Below are 13,502 nucleotides of genomic sequence, written 5' to 3' on the forward strand. Positions count from 1 at the left end.
TCACGATTTTATTTGAAAGTGATTTAAATTTAAGCAGTGGTGTGATTCTAGCTCTCCTTTATTCAAATAAAGAAAAAGAAAAAAAAATAACTTTCTTAACAATATTTTTTCTTCTGCTCCTTATCATTCATATTTTAACAATTTTAATTTTTTTCCTTTTTATTTCAATTATTTTCTAACTACCTAGCATTATAGCATTACCACTTTTAAATAATAATCTGTTTTTGAGAATCAAAACCCTGAAACTTTTTGTTTTTTTAGTAAAAAATGTCTCTAATATAAAGTATACTAATTTATTTTAAGTAATTTTAAAATAACTTGTAATTAGAACAATTTTTAAATTGGAACTTATTAATAAAACATATATAAGTATTTTCTAATAAAAAAATAATATCCATTTATCGAGAAAAATATATATTCTTACAATTTACAATACACCATATTAAACAAAGTTGACCAATTCCCAATAACAACATCAAAATAAATCTGGTAACAATTAATGTGGGTCACTTCTTAAACAAAATATCCTTACTTTTAAAACAATAAAATATCACATGAAGGCCACATAACAAAAGAGATTAGATCTCACTTTTGTTTCAATGTGAACTTCTTGGAGAAAAATTTCTCAAACAAAAACATTTGATATATAATTAACTGTAAATGTCAAATTACAAGATATGTATCATATCATATTTTATTTGAAATACTATGTATGTATTGCTTTAAGAAATCTAGTTTTATATTCAATTGCTATTAGTTATACCTAATTAGTAAGTCTAATTTTGGTGAGAAATAAGTCGAATGGGTAGCCCTTTCTCAGGAGTTGGTATCATATTTCCCATAACCTTCTCATCCGGATACACCACTTCCCATTTGTATCTCTTAACCACATTGTGAACAAAAGTGAGCACGACCAACCTAGCGTACTCTTTCCCCGGGCACAACCTCGGCCCCCCACCAAACTGTGCATAAGTGTACGGTTGCAACTTCTCGCCATCGTATCTTGACGGGTCAAACTTTTCGGGATTTGGAAAATACTCTGGATTCATATTAGTACTACTCACAGTCCAATATAACTGCAAAACAAAATATTTCCGTTAAATAAATCACTTATGCATAAGAATTTTAAAGCCGTGATTAATAATAAATAAAATTATCGTATATACCTTCCATCCCTTTAGAATCGTGTAGCCTGCGTATGTGAAGTCGACGAGAACTTCTCGAAAAGTACCTTGAAGCGGAGGAACGAGCCTCATCACCTCGCACATAACATTCCACGAGTATTTCATTTTTGATAAATCATCCCAATTTAACAAATCCCCTTCGTTTTTGCTACTTGATATCTCCATTTGTTCTATAATTTATTAACAATAAGTAATTTTAATGAACCAAAAAAGATGCAAGCTATATAAAACACCATGCAATAGTCTTTTTTTTTTTGTAATAATATTTATCATTAGTTTAATTATTTGGTAATAAAAGTATTTTTTACGTTTAAATAAGTCAAAGAAATATTTTCAAATAATCTGACCAAAAGGGTATTCCCTAAACCCGGTCTAATTGGACCGGTTAATAAAGTTACCTGAGTAGACCTTCTGATAAACCTCAGGATGAAGACCGACATACTTTATAAAAAAAGTGATGGCGGTTGAGACAGTGCTATAACCGGCGACAATCAGTCCCATAATCTTGTCAGCAATCTCCATCTCCGGCATGAATTTTCCGGCAGGATCCGTCACCATGATCATATGCGACAGTATGTCCATCGCCGGAGCTCCGGCAGCGATCGTCTTCTTCTTCTCTCCGATCACCGCCCTAAGCTCCTTCCTTATAGCTTCCGCCGCCTTACTGGCGCGGTAGAAAATAGTGCCGGGGATATACGAGATAAAAGAATGCATGCCGAGGGTAATATCGTCAAAATGTCCGACCAACCGTGCTATCCGTTCTGGGTTTTCAATACCAAGAAAGAACCGACAAGCGAGAGTAAGAGTAACGGTTTTCGAAAGAGAATCTGCTTGAATTACGTTTTTACCCTCCGAACTCCAATTGCTCTGTATTAGCTGCTGAATTATTGAGTCCATTTTGGGTATGAACCGAATTAGGGCCTCCGGTTTTAAAAAACCGGGTGTACGGATGACTTTCGATTCGTCGGTGGTATTCGTCGATGCAACCGTGGCTACTGACTCGTTGGATTTGGTTCGGTATGATCGGAAAAGGCGCTGAATTGGGTGAGGACGGAAGGCGGTGAAGAGTTTGTGTTCGTTTGAGAAAAGGAATTTGTGACCGTTGGGTCCGCAAATGACAACGGTTTTTTCGCCGAGGATTTTTGTCTTGAAGATGTCGGGTGAGAATTTCTTCATTCGGGTACCCACAAATTTCTCCGGCTTGCCGAAGAGGAATTCGAAGGTTTCTCCAATCACTGGCCATCCGAAACTCCCCGGCGGTAGGTTTACGGTGGTGGGAAATGATTGAAGATGGCGACGGCGACGGAATAAGTAGACTAAGATGGTAAGAGAAATAAGAGTAGCAAAAAGAGAAAGGGAATTGAATTCCATTGATTGTTGTTTTTATTATTATTATTATCATTTTTGGTTTAGTTTATATAGAAAATGAAGAGAGAAAGAGTCATAAGTGTTATTAAGCGCACGTCAAGTTTGAAAGATTATTAAAGACCACAAAAGAAGTAAGAATTTTATTAGTCAAATTATTATTTACAAAGAAAGAAAAACACATAAAATAATTACAATAATAAGTGAAAATAGGGAGTTGAGAGAAACTTTTAACAACTTTGTAAAGAAACATTGAGAGTTTGTTGAGATTTGAATTTGGATGATAATAATTTGGGTTATTTAAAAGACAATGATTTTGAGATAATGTAATTTTTTTTTTCTAGTAAATTTTTTTAAAATATATTAGTATATAATGATAAAATAATAAATAATAATTTAAAATAGAAATATTTTAATATTTTAATTAATAAATTAAGTGATATTATGAATAAGAAAGGATGTGAAATAATATTTGATTATGTCAAATTATTCAAATTGATTTAAGATCTTTTAACTTATTTTCAGCGGAAATCTACCCATAATAAAAGAATTAAAGGCTACAAGATCCCATTTGTTAGAACAACTTTCTAAAAAAATTAAATGTATTAAAGTCTTTTTATCGATATAAATTGTGAAACATGTATAGTCAAATTGTTGTAAATTTTTGTATAAATATTCGACACAAGTTTATTGAAGTGGAACCCTCCTTGCAAATAATTTACCGAGAAGTAGAGAAACAACTTGTCATATCCTAATTACTCTTTTCGCAAAGTAGACGAAATATATCACCAACACTCAGCAGGAAAGTGCATCGAAATTTAACATCACAAATTTACTTCTTCTGTATGTGCATTATCTTTTGCAAGTTCAACTTTGTTAGATTAAGAACACTTTTAACCGGATCAAAAGACCTACACTGAATCAAACAAAATGTATGTGAAAAAACGAGAACAATAAGGTCTTCGTAGGCAGTGGCGGACCTACAAGGGGGGCCTTGGGGGGCCCGGGCCTCCCCCAACCAGGGTAAAAGTTTTAACATATTTTATATATATGTTTACTAAATAAGGCTTTGTCCTGATGGTTTTGGAGCTGACATTTATAATAGAGGTCAGGTGATCAAACCCTGCCTCTCACATTTATTTTATAATAACCTCACACTTCTTTTTATAAAATTTTTATTTTATACTAACACTATTTTCTAGTATTTATAATAAACTAATACTTTCTTTTATAAAAATTAATAAAAAAAACTAATTCATAATTATATTATTCTAATTTCAAATATAATTTTATTAAAGTAATTATTATTAATATTTTATTTTATACAAAAAAATATTTTCTAAGATACAATATTTATAATAATACATAAATTTTAGTTAATATATAAATAAAATTTATTTATATAAGTTAAAATATAAAGAATTATATATAAAATAATGAAAATCATATAATATTATTATTTATTTTAAAACTATATTTATATTATAATTTATATATATATATATATTTTATTAATTTTAATAAAATTAATAATACAAAATACTTATAAATATAAGGGTAAAATAATCATTTATATAAATATAAGGATAAAATATTATTTTATATTTCTTAATTTTAAATTAATTTTAAATTATTTCAACAAATAAATGTATTTGTTAAATTTTATTTAGGTGTCTAGGGTTAACACATATTTATTTTTAAATATTTATTTTATGTATGATATAGAATAATTGGGATGTTCTATAAACGAATTTTATAAACGAATTTGTACTTCTACATCACATGACCAGCATGAGTCTTTTCAATCAATTAATGAGTCTACTAATGAGTTTAATGTTACTAATCAAATATACATGGTTAGAATATAGCATATCAAAAGATGCATTATTTTGTTTTGGTGTTATCTTTTCAAGCCTTTAAATAGAGAAAACGTAGATGATACATTTATAGGAGATGGGTACAAAAATTGGAAAATGGCATTAGAAAGATTCAATCATCATATGAAAACTTCAAATAGTTGTCATAATGAAACTAGAGTTCAATTTGAATCATTTTAAGATCAAAGTCATAACGTGAGAAACGTTTTATGTACACATGGTCGTGATATAAAAATAAATTATCGCACCCGTTTAACGACAATGTTTGATGTAACACGCTTTTTGTTGAGGCAAGGATTACCTTTTCGAGAACATATGAGTCAAGTAGTTCATCAAATAAAGTTAATTTTCTTGAATTGATTGATTGGTATAGTCAACGTAATGAAGATATTTTGTCTTCTTTTGTACCGACTCATGGACAAGAATAATTTAGTAATTGTGCTTGTTAGTATTTTTATGTAACTATCGAGTAAAATTTTAATTAAAAAATGCATTTATTTGATAGCCAAAAAAATGCTACGTTACTATGTATTTGGCCCCCCCGAGAAAATATTTCTGGGTCCGCCACTGTTCGTAGGGCCAATAATGTATATTAGCAAACTCTTTTTAATTTTTGAATCATGCTGAACAAATGTTAGGAGTTCGCGAGTTCGATTCACCGCTAACATTCTACCTTTTTTTTTTTAAGAATTGGCCAATATGTAAATTGATGTTTTGATCTTGAATAGTATCCAATGTGACATGATCAATGTTCCCCATTGGTGTAAATTTGGATAGTAATTAACCAGGATTAAGTGGTACATTAGAAAATATACCAGATATATTATTATATATCCTCAAATATATATATTGTGAATCTTTCTATATTCCATCCTTGGTCACATGATGAAATGAGGAAAAATCATTCTATTTAATATTCTAAAGAATAAAATATGAGTATTGATTGAGAGTTTTTTTATAATTTTTTTTTAACATTTTTGAGCTAGTTGAACAACTTATGTTTTATTATAAAAAAACAATGTCCCAAGTTTATTGGTGTATGTTGAATTTAAAATATACAAGTTAATGTCCCAAGTTTATTGGTGTATGTTGAATTTAAAATATATAAGTTAAGTATGTTATATGATTAAAGTGTTGTAGATATAAATTTTTTAATTTATAGACTGGTCAACCCGTGATTCGACTCAAATATTCATTTAGTCTACAACAAAGACATTGATTCTCTTTAATGGAAAACAAATAAATATTTGTTATTTGTTTTTAAAAATTTAGATCCAACACAAATCTAAATGCAAATTGACTCTGTGGCCCAATGGATAAGGCGCTGGTCTACGAAACCAGAGATTCTGGGTTCGATCCCCAGCAGAGTCGTTATCATTTTAATCAATGAAACGTTGTCGAAATAATCTCTACGAAATATTTTGAGCAGCAATTGAAATTATCTATAGCTGAAAATTGTTACATCAAAAATATTTTTACCAAATTATAATTAATAATCACATATATTGTCCAATTAGTGAGAAACAATTACAAATTATGAAATACAAGTAAATGTTTTGTTTGTTATTTGATTTTCAAAAATCTAGACCCAACACAAATAACAATTCAAATTGACCTTGTGACCCAATGGATAAGGCGATGGTCTACGAGAGATTCTGGGTTTGAAATTTTAAGCGTCGATCGTCATATGAATGATCAAATTCAATAACTCTTTATTTAAAATAGGATAAAAAAACTTCAAATTTGATAATTTGATCTCATTTGTTGTTAATGAGGTGATAGACACAAAAATATAAATATATGAAAGATCAAATTTAATAACTCTTCATTTAAAATATGATAAATAATTCGATAAATGATCACTGAGTTGTAAACGACACACAAATGGCTGCAAGTAATATTAAGATTACAAAAATACGAAACGAAAGATTTAATCAGATTAAACAAGATAACACACAAAAAAAAAAAATACTAAGTCAAATCTAAATGATGAAAACAAAATTGGACATCATTATATATTACAAAAATCATTAGAGATGTAAAATTTAAAAAAGAATGACTTATTTTTTTTTAAAACAAATTAGACAGATAAATAAGATTAATGTTAAGTATACAAAGAATCTTTTTTTCTAATTTGAGATAGTGTAAATGAATTATACATACTTGAGAGTCCCTCAAAGGATGAACTTATTGAATTTTTAAGCGTTGAAAAAATTATTAAAAATATTTTTACCGATTGATAATCTACATATATGATCGAATTAACGAGAAACTCATTCAATGATACAATATAATCTTAATATAAAAGATCAAATTCAATAACTCTTCATTTAAAATATAATAAACAATTTCAAATTTGATCTTATATGTTGTTAATGAGGTGACAAACACAAACATATGAAATATCAAATTCAATAACTCTATATTTAAAATATGATAAATAACTTCAAATTTGATAAGTTCATCTCATTGTTGTTAAGGAAGTGACAAGCACACACTCGAGAAATGATCACCGAGTCATAAACGATACACAAATGGCTGCAAGTAATATTAAGAAAATACGAAAGGAATTTCAATCTTAAATTACCCAAATTAAAGTTACAATTATAATGAAATTGGGATGTAACTAGATAAAACTAATTAACTAATAATTATGAAGTCAAAATGGAAACATACAAACACAAAAAAAAAGTGTGCAATGTATATTTTGTGTGAAAATCGAATTTCGTAAATAGAGTCGACATGAAACTACCGACGTTTTCTTTACCCGTCGATAAATTATTTGCCGTGAAATTTCCACTTTAATAAGTTTGTTAGGGACATTTTAGTAAAGAATTTGTGACAATTTTACCATACATATTTCATGCCCAAACAAAGAGATGTAATCCCGCCCCCAACCCAAAAATAAAACAAAAACTCAAAGTGGCTAGAATTCATTCATTTATCATGAGATAAACTTTTAGGCTTAATAAAAATATATAATGATATTATATGTGGAAAGAGTATTTTTCTAGTCTTTGATAAATTTTTGCTACTAGAATTTCTTTTAATTAGTTTGTTAAGAATGTTACAACAAATAATTTGCTAATTATTTTTAAAACCTTTTTAGTACTGGGAAAATAATGGTGACATATTTTCAATTAACACCCTGTATATGGATACATTACCCGTGAGAAAAATAGACTATGAATATCCCGAGAAAATTCAGTCACCCTGCCAAGCTTAAAAAATACCCATTAAATTATTTATATTCTATTATCTCACTCTTATTATAAGTTCATTATTTACTGTGGTGATTAAAATGACAACGACTTTACTGAGATTGATCCCCAGAATCTTTAGTTTCGTAGACCAGCGCCTTATCCATTGGGCCACAGAGTCAATTTGTATTTTTATTTTTGTTGGGTCTAGATTCTTGAAAAACAAATAACAAATATTTACTTGTTTACCATTAAAAACAATATATAGGTATTTTTTAGGATGTTTCTTTAAGTCACAAGTCTTCTAACCTTCAAAAGATAAGAATCATACACAATATATATAATTATAATGCTGCTTAATTTGAACGTGTCTGGTGAAAATTTGTGGTTAATTTAAATATTTGAGTTGGGTAACGTGTTAATCCGTCTATAAATTTAAAATAATTAATTAAAAAAATAAGATTAAAAATGATGTTCATGAGATTTAAAATGGTAACATATATATACATTTTCATGTCCAGAACACACAATTATACATCTCACTCAAGCTAATTATTTGTCCTTTTTTATACAAATTATGATATTATTTCATTTTCTCGGTTACAAAATTGAATTAAAGAGATCTAGCAATGTTGTGTTTGAGAGAGATGAAATTTTTTATCGCCGAACTTCTTAGAACAGTTACATGATCATAATCCTTTGATTGTTGTGAATGGTTTTATTGCAAACTTTAAGATAATCGATATGTTTGATCCTCTTCTTTACTGCAACTTCATATATTGGATCGTTTTTTATTTGAGTCACTGTGTTTTCATCGCAATAAAGTGGGAATTTGATAAAACTGAAACAATGAATTGGTAACTAGATAAAATCGAAACAATGAAGAGAGAAAATTGGTAACCTAATTTTTTTTTATCTTTAAGTAGCCCACCCGCGTGAATTATGATAAACATTTATATTTGAAAGTTTATAAAATTGATTTAAGATCTTTCAAATTCTTTTCTATTAATTAAGTTATTGATTCTACACTTATAATAAATTCTTAACCATTCACCCTAGATTGAAAATTTGTTAAATTTAATATATATAACCTAACGTTTATAGAGATTTAGCATATTTAATTAGAAAATTTGTCATAGTTATAACTCAAAAATATTTGAAGAAAGAAAATTTATTATAGTTCTTTGTATCACGTGAAACATATTGTCAAATTATCATAATTTTTTTTTCAAAATATTCGTCACAAACTCATTAAAGTGAACCTCATCACAAATAATTTATCGACAATTAGAGAAACAATTTATCGTTTTCTAACTACTCTATTCGCGGCGTTATCTTTTGAGACAATATATGTCACATTATTTCTCATGGAAAAGTGCATTAATTGTGCATCGAAATCTAACATCACAAGTTTTCCATTCGAACGAAGCTGGTTTAAAGAACTCTCACGATCAACCAAAACATTATGAGAAAGATGGAGATCGAACAATAAGGAAGAAAATATTAATTAATTGATTTTAATTTTGTTTAAATTAAAAAAAAAATTGATAGATAAATATAAAGATTTCTCAAACTGTTAATATATATATACCCAAATTTATAAAACTACTTTGCAAAATTTTAAATTGTGAGGTCTAAAAGAATTAACCCGAAATAAATTTTTTCTAATAATATGTCAAGAAATGATGAACTATATATTTTATATTTTGTAAAAATATTTAAGATCTTTCAAATTACTAATTACTATATAAATTTTAACAATTTATCTATGAAATTAATCCGCAAACAATGGGCTAAGTAAATGTTGAAGGAAAAACAGATATTTTCTGTTAAAAGTGTCGCAGATCGATTTAAACGGGTTTAAGAACAATGGACGGATCATCTCAAAATAATCAGATCTAACACTTAAAGAAATTTGAATAGAAAGAGACTAGAAAAGATAAGGAGATAGTCGTATAAGCTAAAGAAGATAGTATACTAACTAATGTTGCAGCTAAACAAGTAAGAGTTAAGTCCCGCAAGTAAATAATAAGTTCTATTGAAACTAATTTATATTGTTACAATAATATGGAATGTTGAGAACTTAATTACCGTATGGATCTTGAATGAAGAACTTTCTCATTAACTGTTAAACGTTGTTAGACAGTAAGATAATTTCCTACCATTAATTCAAGACACCTAGTCAAGCATTTAGGTTAGGTTGAAAACAAATATTTTGGTGCAATTTCCAGCCCTTTGTTGTTTCAAGGTGAAAAAGTATAACCTATCATTTTTTCAAATGAACCACATGAGGATATTTTTAAACATTTGTGTAACGTTTTTATGTTTAATAGAGAATTGGAAATGTAAAAAAGTTTTTTTTAAAATTGTAAATTATTCGTTGGAATAATCTTAACAAATTAACTATTTAAGTGAAATCCTCATAGCAAAAATTTATTAACTAGAGAAACGGTAGTCTGTTTTATGTTCTCGACGTTCTCTTTACGGACAAAATATATGTCGCAACATTTTTTCTCATGGGAAAGTGCGTCAATATTTAAAATCACAAATCTTTATTTCCTTCTCCTTTTATAGTGTCTTATTTGAATGCATTCTACATTTTTCTTTTCAACGTCATTTATATAAATAACATAAGATGTGTTTGAATCTTTAAAATTAATATCTAGATCTTTTACTTCTAAATGGGATCGAATTTACATGTTGTGTTGGAGGGATTGATATTGAAATTGTTTGTTTCTAGCATTTGACGTTAGCATTTGACGTTAGAAGGTAGAGTTACAATAGAGTCGGCCTTAGGGTAAGACAACAAATTTAGTTGCCTAGGCACTCAAAAAAAATGATAACAAAAAAATATTTTAACAATGTTTGAACCTAAGTCCTCTTAAAAAGTATAATATCATTTAACCAACTAAATTATTTATATTAAATATAATACAAAATTATTAATCTTAATTTATAATATAACAAGTTAAATAAAAATTTAAACAAATTTTTTTTTTTTTTGCATAAACCCCCAAACTTTGGTTTTGTTAGGGTTCGGCCTGCTCTCCATCCTGATATCATTTCCTATCATAGTTAAAAAGAATTACAGAAGATGATATTTGAGTTAGTTTTATAAGATAAATTCCTACAAAATAAAAAAGAAAAGAGCATGAAAAGTAAATAAATTATTTTTAATTAATTATGATGTAAAAAAGATGAGTTATAAAAAAAATATGATATTATTTGGAATATTTTAATCATGATTTAAGATCATTTAAAAAACTCTGTATAAAATCTTAACAAATTTTTACAGATGATAATGAATGAATTTTAGCAATTCAGTTTTTTGGGTGGTTAATTAAATCTCTCAAATGAACAAGTTTTTATCACATTGAAATTAAATTTGTTATCATCATGTGTAGACACGAAAGATGTATTGTAAAATCGTCACAAATTCTTTGTTAAAATATCCAAAGAAAACTCTTGTTAAAGTATCAAAAAAAACTTATTAAAGTGAAAACTTCGTTGCAAATAATTTATCTAGGAGTAAGAAAACGTCAATTGTTTCCTACCGACACTGTTTGTGAAGTTCGTTTTACGTCGCAAACACCTTTTGTGTTGTCAAAACCTAACATGATAAATCTTCAATTTTAATGTAGTATTTCCCTAATTTGTGAGAACAAGGTTGAATCCATTAACTATTTGATGTTTCGATATTGCTAACAAAATTTATATGAAAAGTCTATAAGATTTCAAAATAAAATAATTTGATTCAAAGTTACCTTTCCATTTTGATTAAATATATTTAGCAATATTTTTATCATAATTTTTAGTCTTTTATGTTTATACTACTTTTATGTTGTGGCCATTTGATTTTTTTTTTAATTAGAGAAACAACAAATGTCATGATATTTTCTCAATTATTACTTCATTTTTTTTTTCTGATTTACCAAAATATCTCCTAGATTTTGTGGCTAAACAAGCTAGGTAGAGAAATTTCTTTGGATTACCATTGGTTAATTTTAATAATTTGTTTTCAATTATTTGTAATGAAACACTTATCTTTAATAAAATGTGTTCTTTTACTAAAAATAGTAAAAAGTGACACGTAGCCCCAGGCATACTTCTTATAAACCCTAGCAGCTTCTTAAAGTGAGAGAAAGAGAGTACCAGCCGAAGCTTCCGCGGCGGCTTCAGACAAAACACCGTTCTTTGTTCCGATCATCTTGCTGCAAGGTCAAGGTCGATTCTCCTCTTCAATCCTTACTACAGGAATTAAGCTTCAAAACAGGCTAATTAAGGTACAAAACATCCAAAATCTCTCTTTCGTTTTACATAATTCGATCTGTTCCACTTCCATGCATGATCAATCCTATCGATCTAAATCGTGATTGAAACTCCTCATTGAATTTCGCGAATTGGGTGTTATTCTCTGCTTGAAATGTTAAACTGATTAATTTCTTAATTAGATATGAAATTGGGTTGGTTCAATAAGATAGCTAGGTTAAACCTTGTCATTGCTCAAGAACTGTTTATTAGGTTAGGATTAAAGAATTGGAGATTTTAGATTGATCTGGTTTGGGATCATATATATTCTCCAGGTGGGAATTAATCTATTATGGAGAAAGGTGTTTATCTCCCTGATCATCTAATCCATAAAATTCTCAAGGACCTTCCTGCCAAAAGTGTATTGCGGTTCAGGTGCGTGTCCAAGCTTTGGAAGTCCACCGTCGATGATCCACGTTTCATTCACGCCTACAGGAAACACTGGGTTTCTCGTCTGGGTGGCCCAAAACAGCTCGTCTCAACTTATCTCGATGATGGCCGTTGCACCTTTTCCTACTTGGATGAAACCACGGCCCCCAATAAGTTAACTCACATTCAAACCCTGCCAACCAGGGTGAGGCCTGAGGATAGGAAGTTCGGGCCCCATATGGTTAACGACCTCATTTGTGTCGGCAACATCATATGGAACCCGACCACCAGAGATGTCTTGACTCTTCGCCAAGAAGTACCACATGCGAAGAACTACCTAGGTTTCGATTCTCATACCAATCAATTCAAAGTTCTCTCCATCTATAAGATATGTTCTCCTCTCCGACGTGGAGAACCGCGCTGCAAGATCATGACATTGGGCGTCGACCATTTCTTTAGAGACGTAGCCGGCCCTCTTCCCGATGCATTCAAGGCTTCAACTAATACGTGTTGCGTAGATGGTGTCATCTACATAAACGGGGATTGGAATCGATCGGTTCTAGCTTTTGACGTTGCAAAGGAGAGTTTTTTTTTTTGTTACTCTCCATCCCGAGGCCTCTCCTTCCTACACAATCGTGCCATCCCCCCGCCGGTCTTTAGACGACGAATGCTTCGTCGTGTTGAGGGATAAGTTAATGAATAAAACATTTTCATATGATGGAAAGGAGAATCGGGTCCCGATCAAAATCAATTGGGTTGGACCAAGTTCTTTGATGGATTTTATTGGTCCATTATTGGAAGACCACGAAAGGCGCAAGAAGGGTGATCATACTTATAAAGACATTTTGAAATTTGATGGGCGAAGCAATGAATGGGTTATGAGGAGATTCGAGCTACCAATGGATGCATACTTTGGTTTGTTTTCAGAAGAAGAAATGGTTATCCTAGGCAATGCCATGGCACTAAGATTGAAGCCCCCGCACGGACGTTTCGCACCTTTGTTTTGGAATGGACGGTGGAGTGACAATGTTGTCCATTCGATTTTTTCGACTTCTCGGTTTTATTTCATGGATCATATGGAATATTTGTTCAGGATAAATGATAGTTTTCAAGCATAAGTAACGTGGTAAGACTTCTCATTTATTTATCTTTATTGAGGAGTTTTTCTTATACAATTTGATAACATTGGTATACTTTTG

General features: G+C 29.6%; 2 protein-coding genes and 1 non-coding gene across 3 annotated transcripts; 2 read left to right on the forward strand and 1 right to left on the reverse strand.

Moving 5' to 3' along the window:
• Positions 1 to 650: 650 nt before the first annotated feature.
• Positions 651 to 2,555, reverse strand: LOC124912549 (beta-amyrin 28-monooxygenase-like). The gene is made up of 3 exons (XM_047453185.1): positions 1,583 to 2,555; positions 1,167 to 1,354; positions 651 to 1,076 (listed from the first exon to the last, which is right to left on the reverse strand). The coding sequence occupies exons 1-3, from the start codon at positions 2,553 to 2,555 to the stop codon at positions 777 to 779; spliced, it is 1,461 nt and encodes a 486-aa protein (XP_047309141.1). The 3' UTR covers positions 651 to 776.
• Positions 2,556 to 5,724: 3,169 nt separating this feature from the next.
• Positions 5,725 to 5,797, forward strand: TRNAR-ACG. The gene has a single exon. It is a non-coding gene; the product is annotated as a tRNA-Arg (tRNA).
• Positions 5,798 to 12,226: 6,429 nt separating this feature from the next.
• On the forward strand, positions 12,227 to 13,421 carry LOC124912702 (putative F-box protein At5g15660). Its single transcript, XM_047453353.1, has 2 exons — positions 12,227 to 12,887; positions 13,105 to 13,421. The coding sequence occupies exons 1-2, from the start codon at positions 12,227 to 12,229 to the stop codon at positions 13,419 to 13,421; spliced, it is 978 nt and encodes a 325-aa protein (XP_047309309.1).
• The last annotated feature ends 81 nt before the right edge of the window (positions 13,422 to 13,502 follow it).

This window comes from Impatiens glandulifera, chromosome 8 (genome assembly GCF_907164915.1).
Source record: "Impatiens glandulifera chromosome 8, dImpGla2.1, whole genome shotgun sequence".
Classification (NCBI taxonomy): Eukaryota; Viridiplantae; Streptophyta; class Magnoliopsida; order Ericales; family Balsaminaceae; genus Impatiens; species Impatiens glandulifera.

Excerpts from the sequence above, each read along its gene's own strand:
- LOC124912549 (XM_047453185.1), bottom strand. The coding sequence starts at position 2,555 with ATGGAATTCAATTCCCTTTCTCTTTTTGCTACTCTTATTTCTCTTACC. Across the intron at positions 1,355-1,582 it reads TTATCAGAAGGTCTACTCAG|AACAAATGGAGATATCAAGT; the intron begins GTAACTTTATTA and ends AATAAATTATAG. Across the intron at positions 1,077-1,166 it reads CGATTCTAAAGGGATGGAAG|TTATATTGGACTGTGAGTAG; the intron begins GTATATACGATA and ends TTTGTTTTGCAG.
- LOC124912702 (XM_047453353.1), top strand. The coding sequence starts at position 12,227 with ATGGAGAAAGGTGTTTATCTCCCTGATCATCTAATCCATAAAATTCTC. Across the intron at positions 12,888-13,104 it reads TTTTGACGTTGCAAAGGAGA|ACCACGAAAGGCGCAAGAAG; the intron begins GTTTTTTTTTTT and ends CATTATTGGAAG.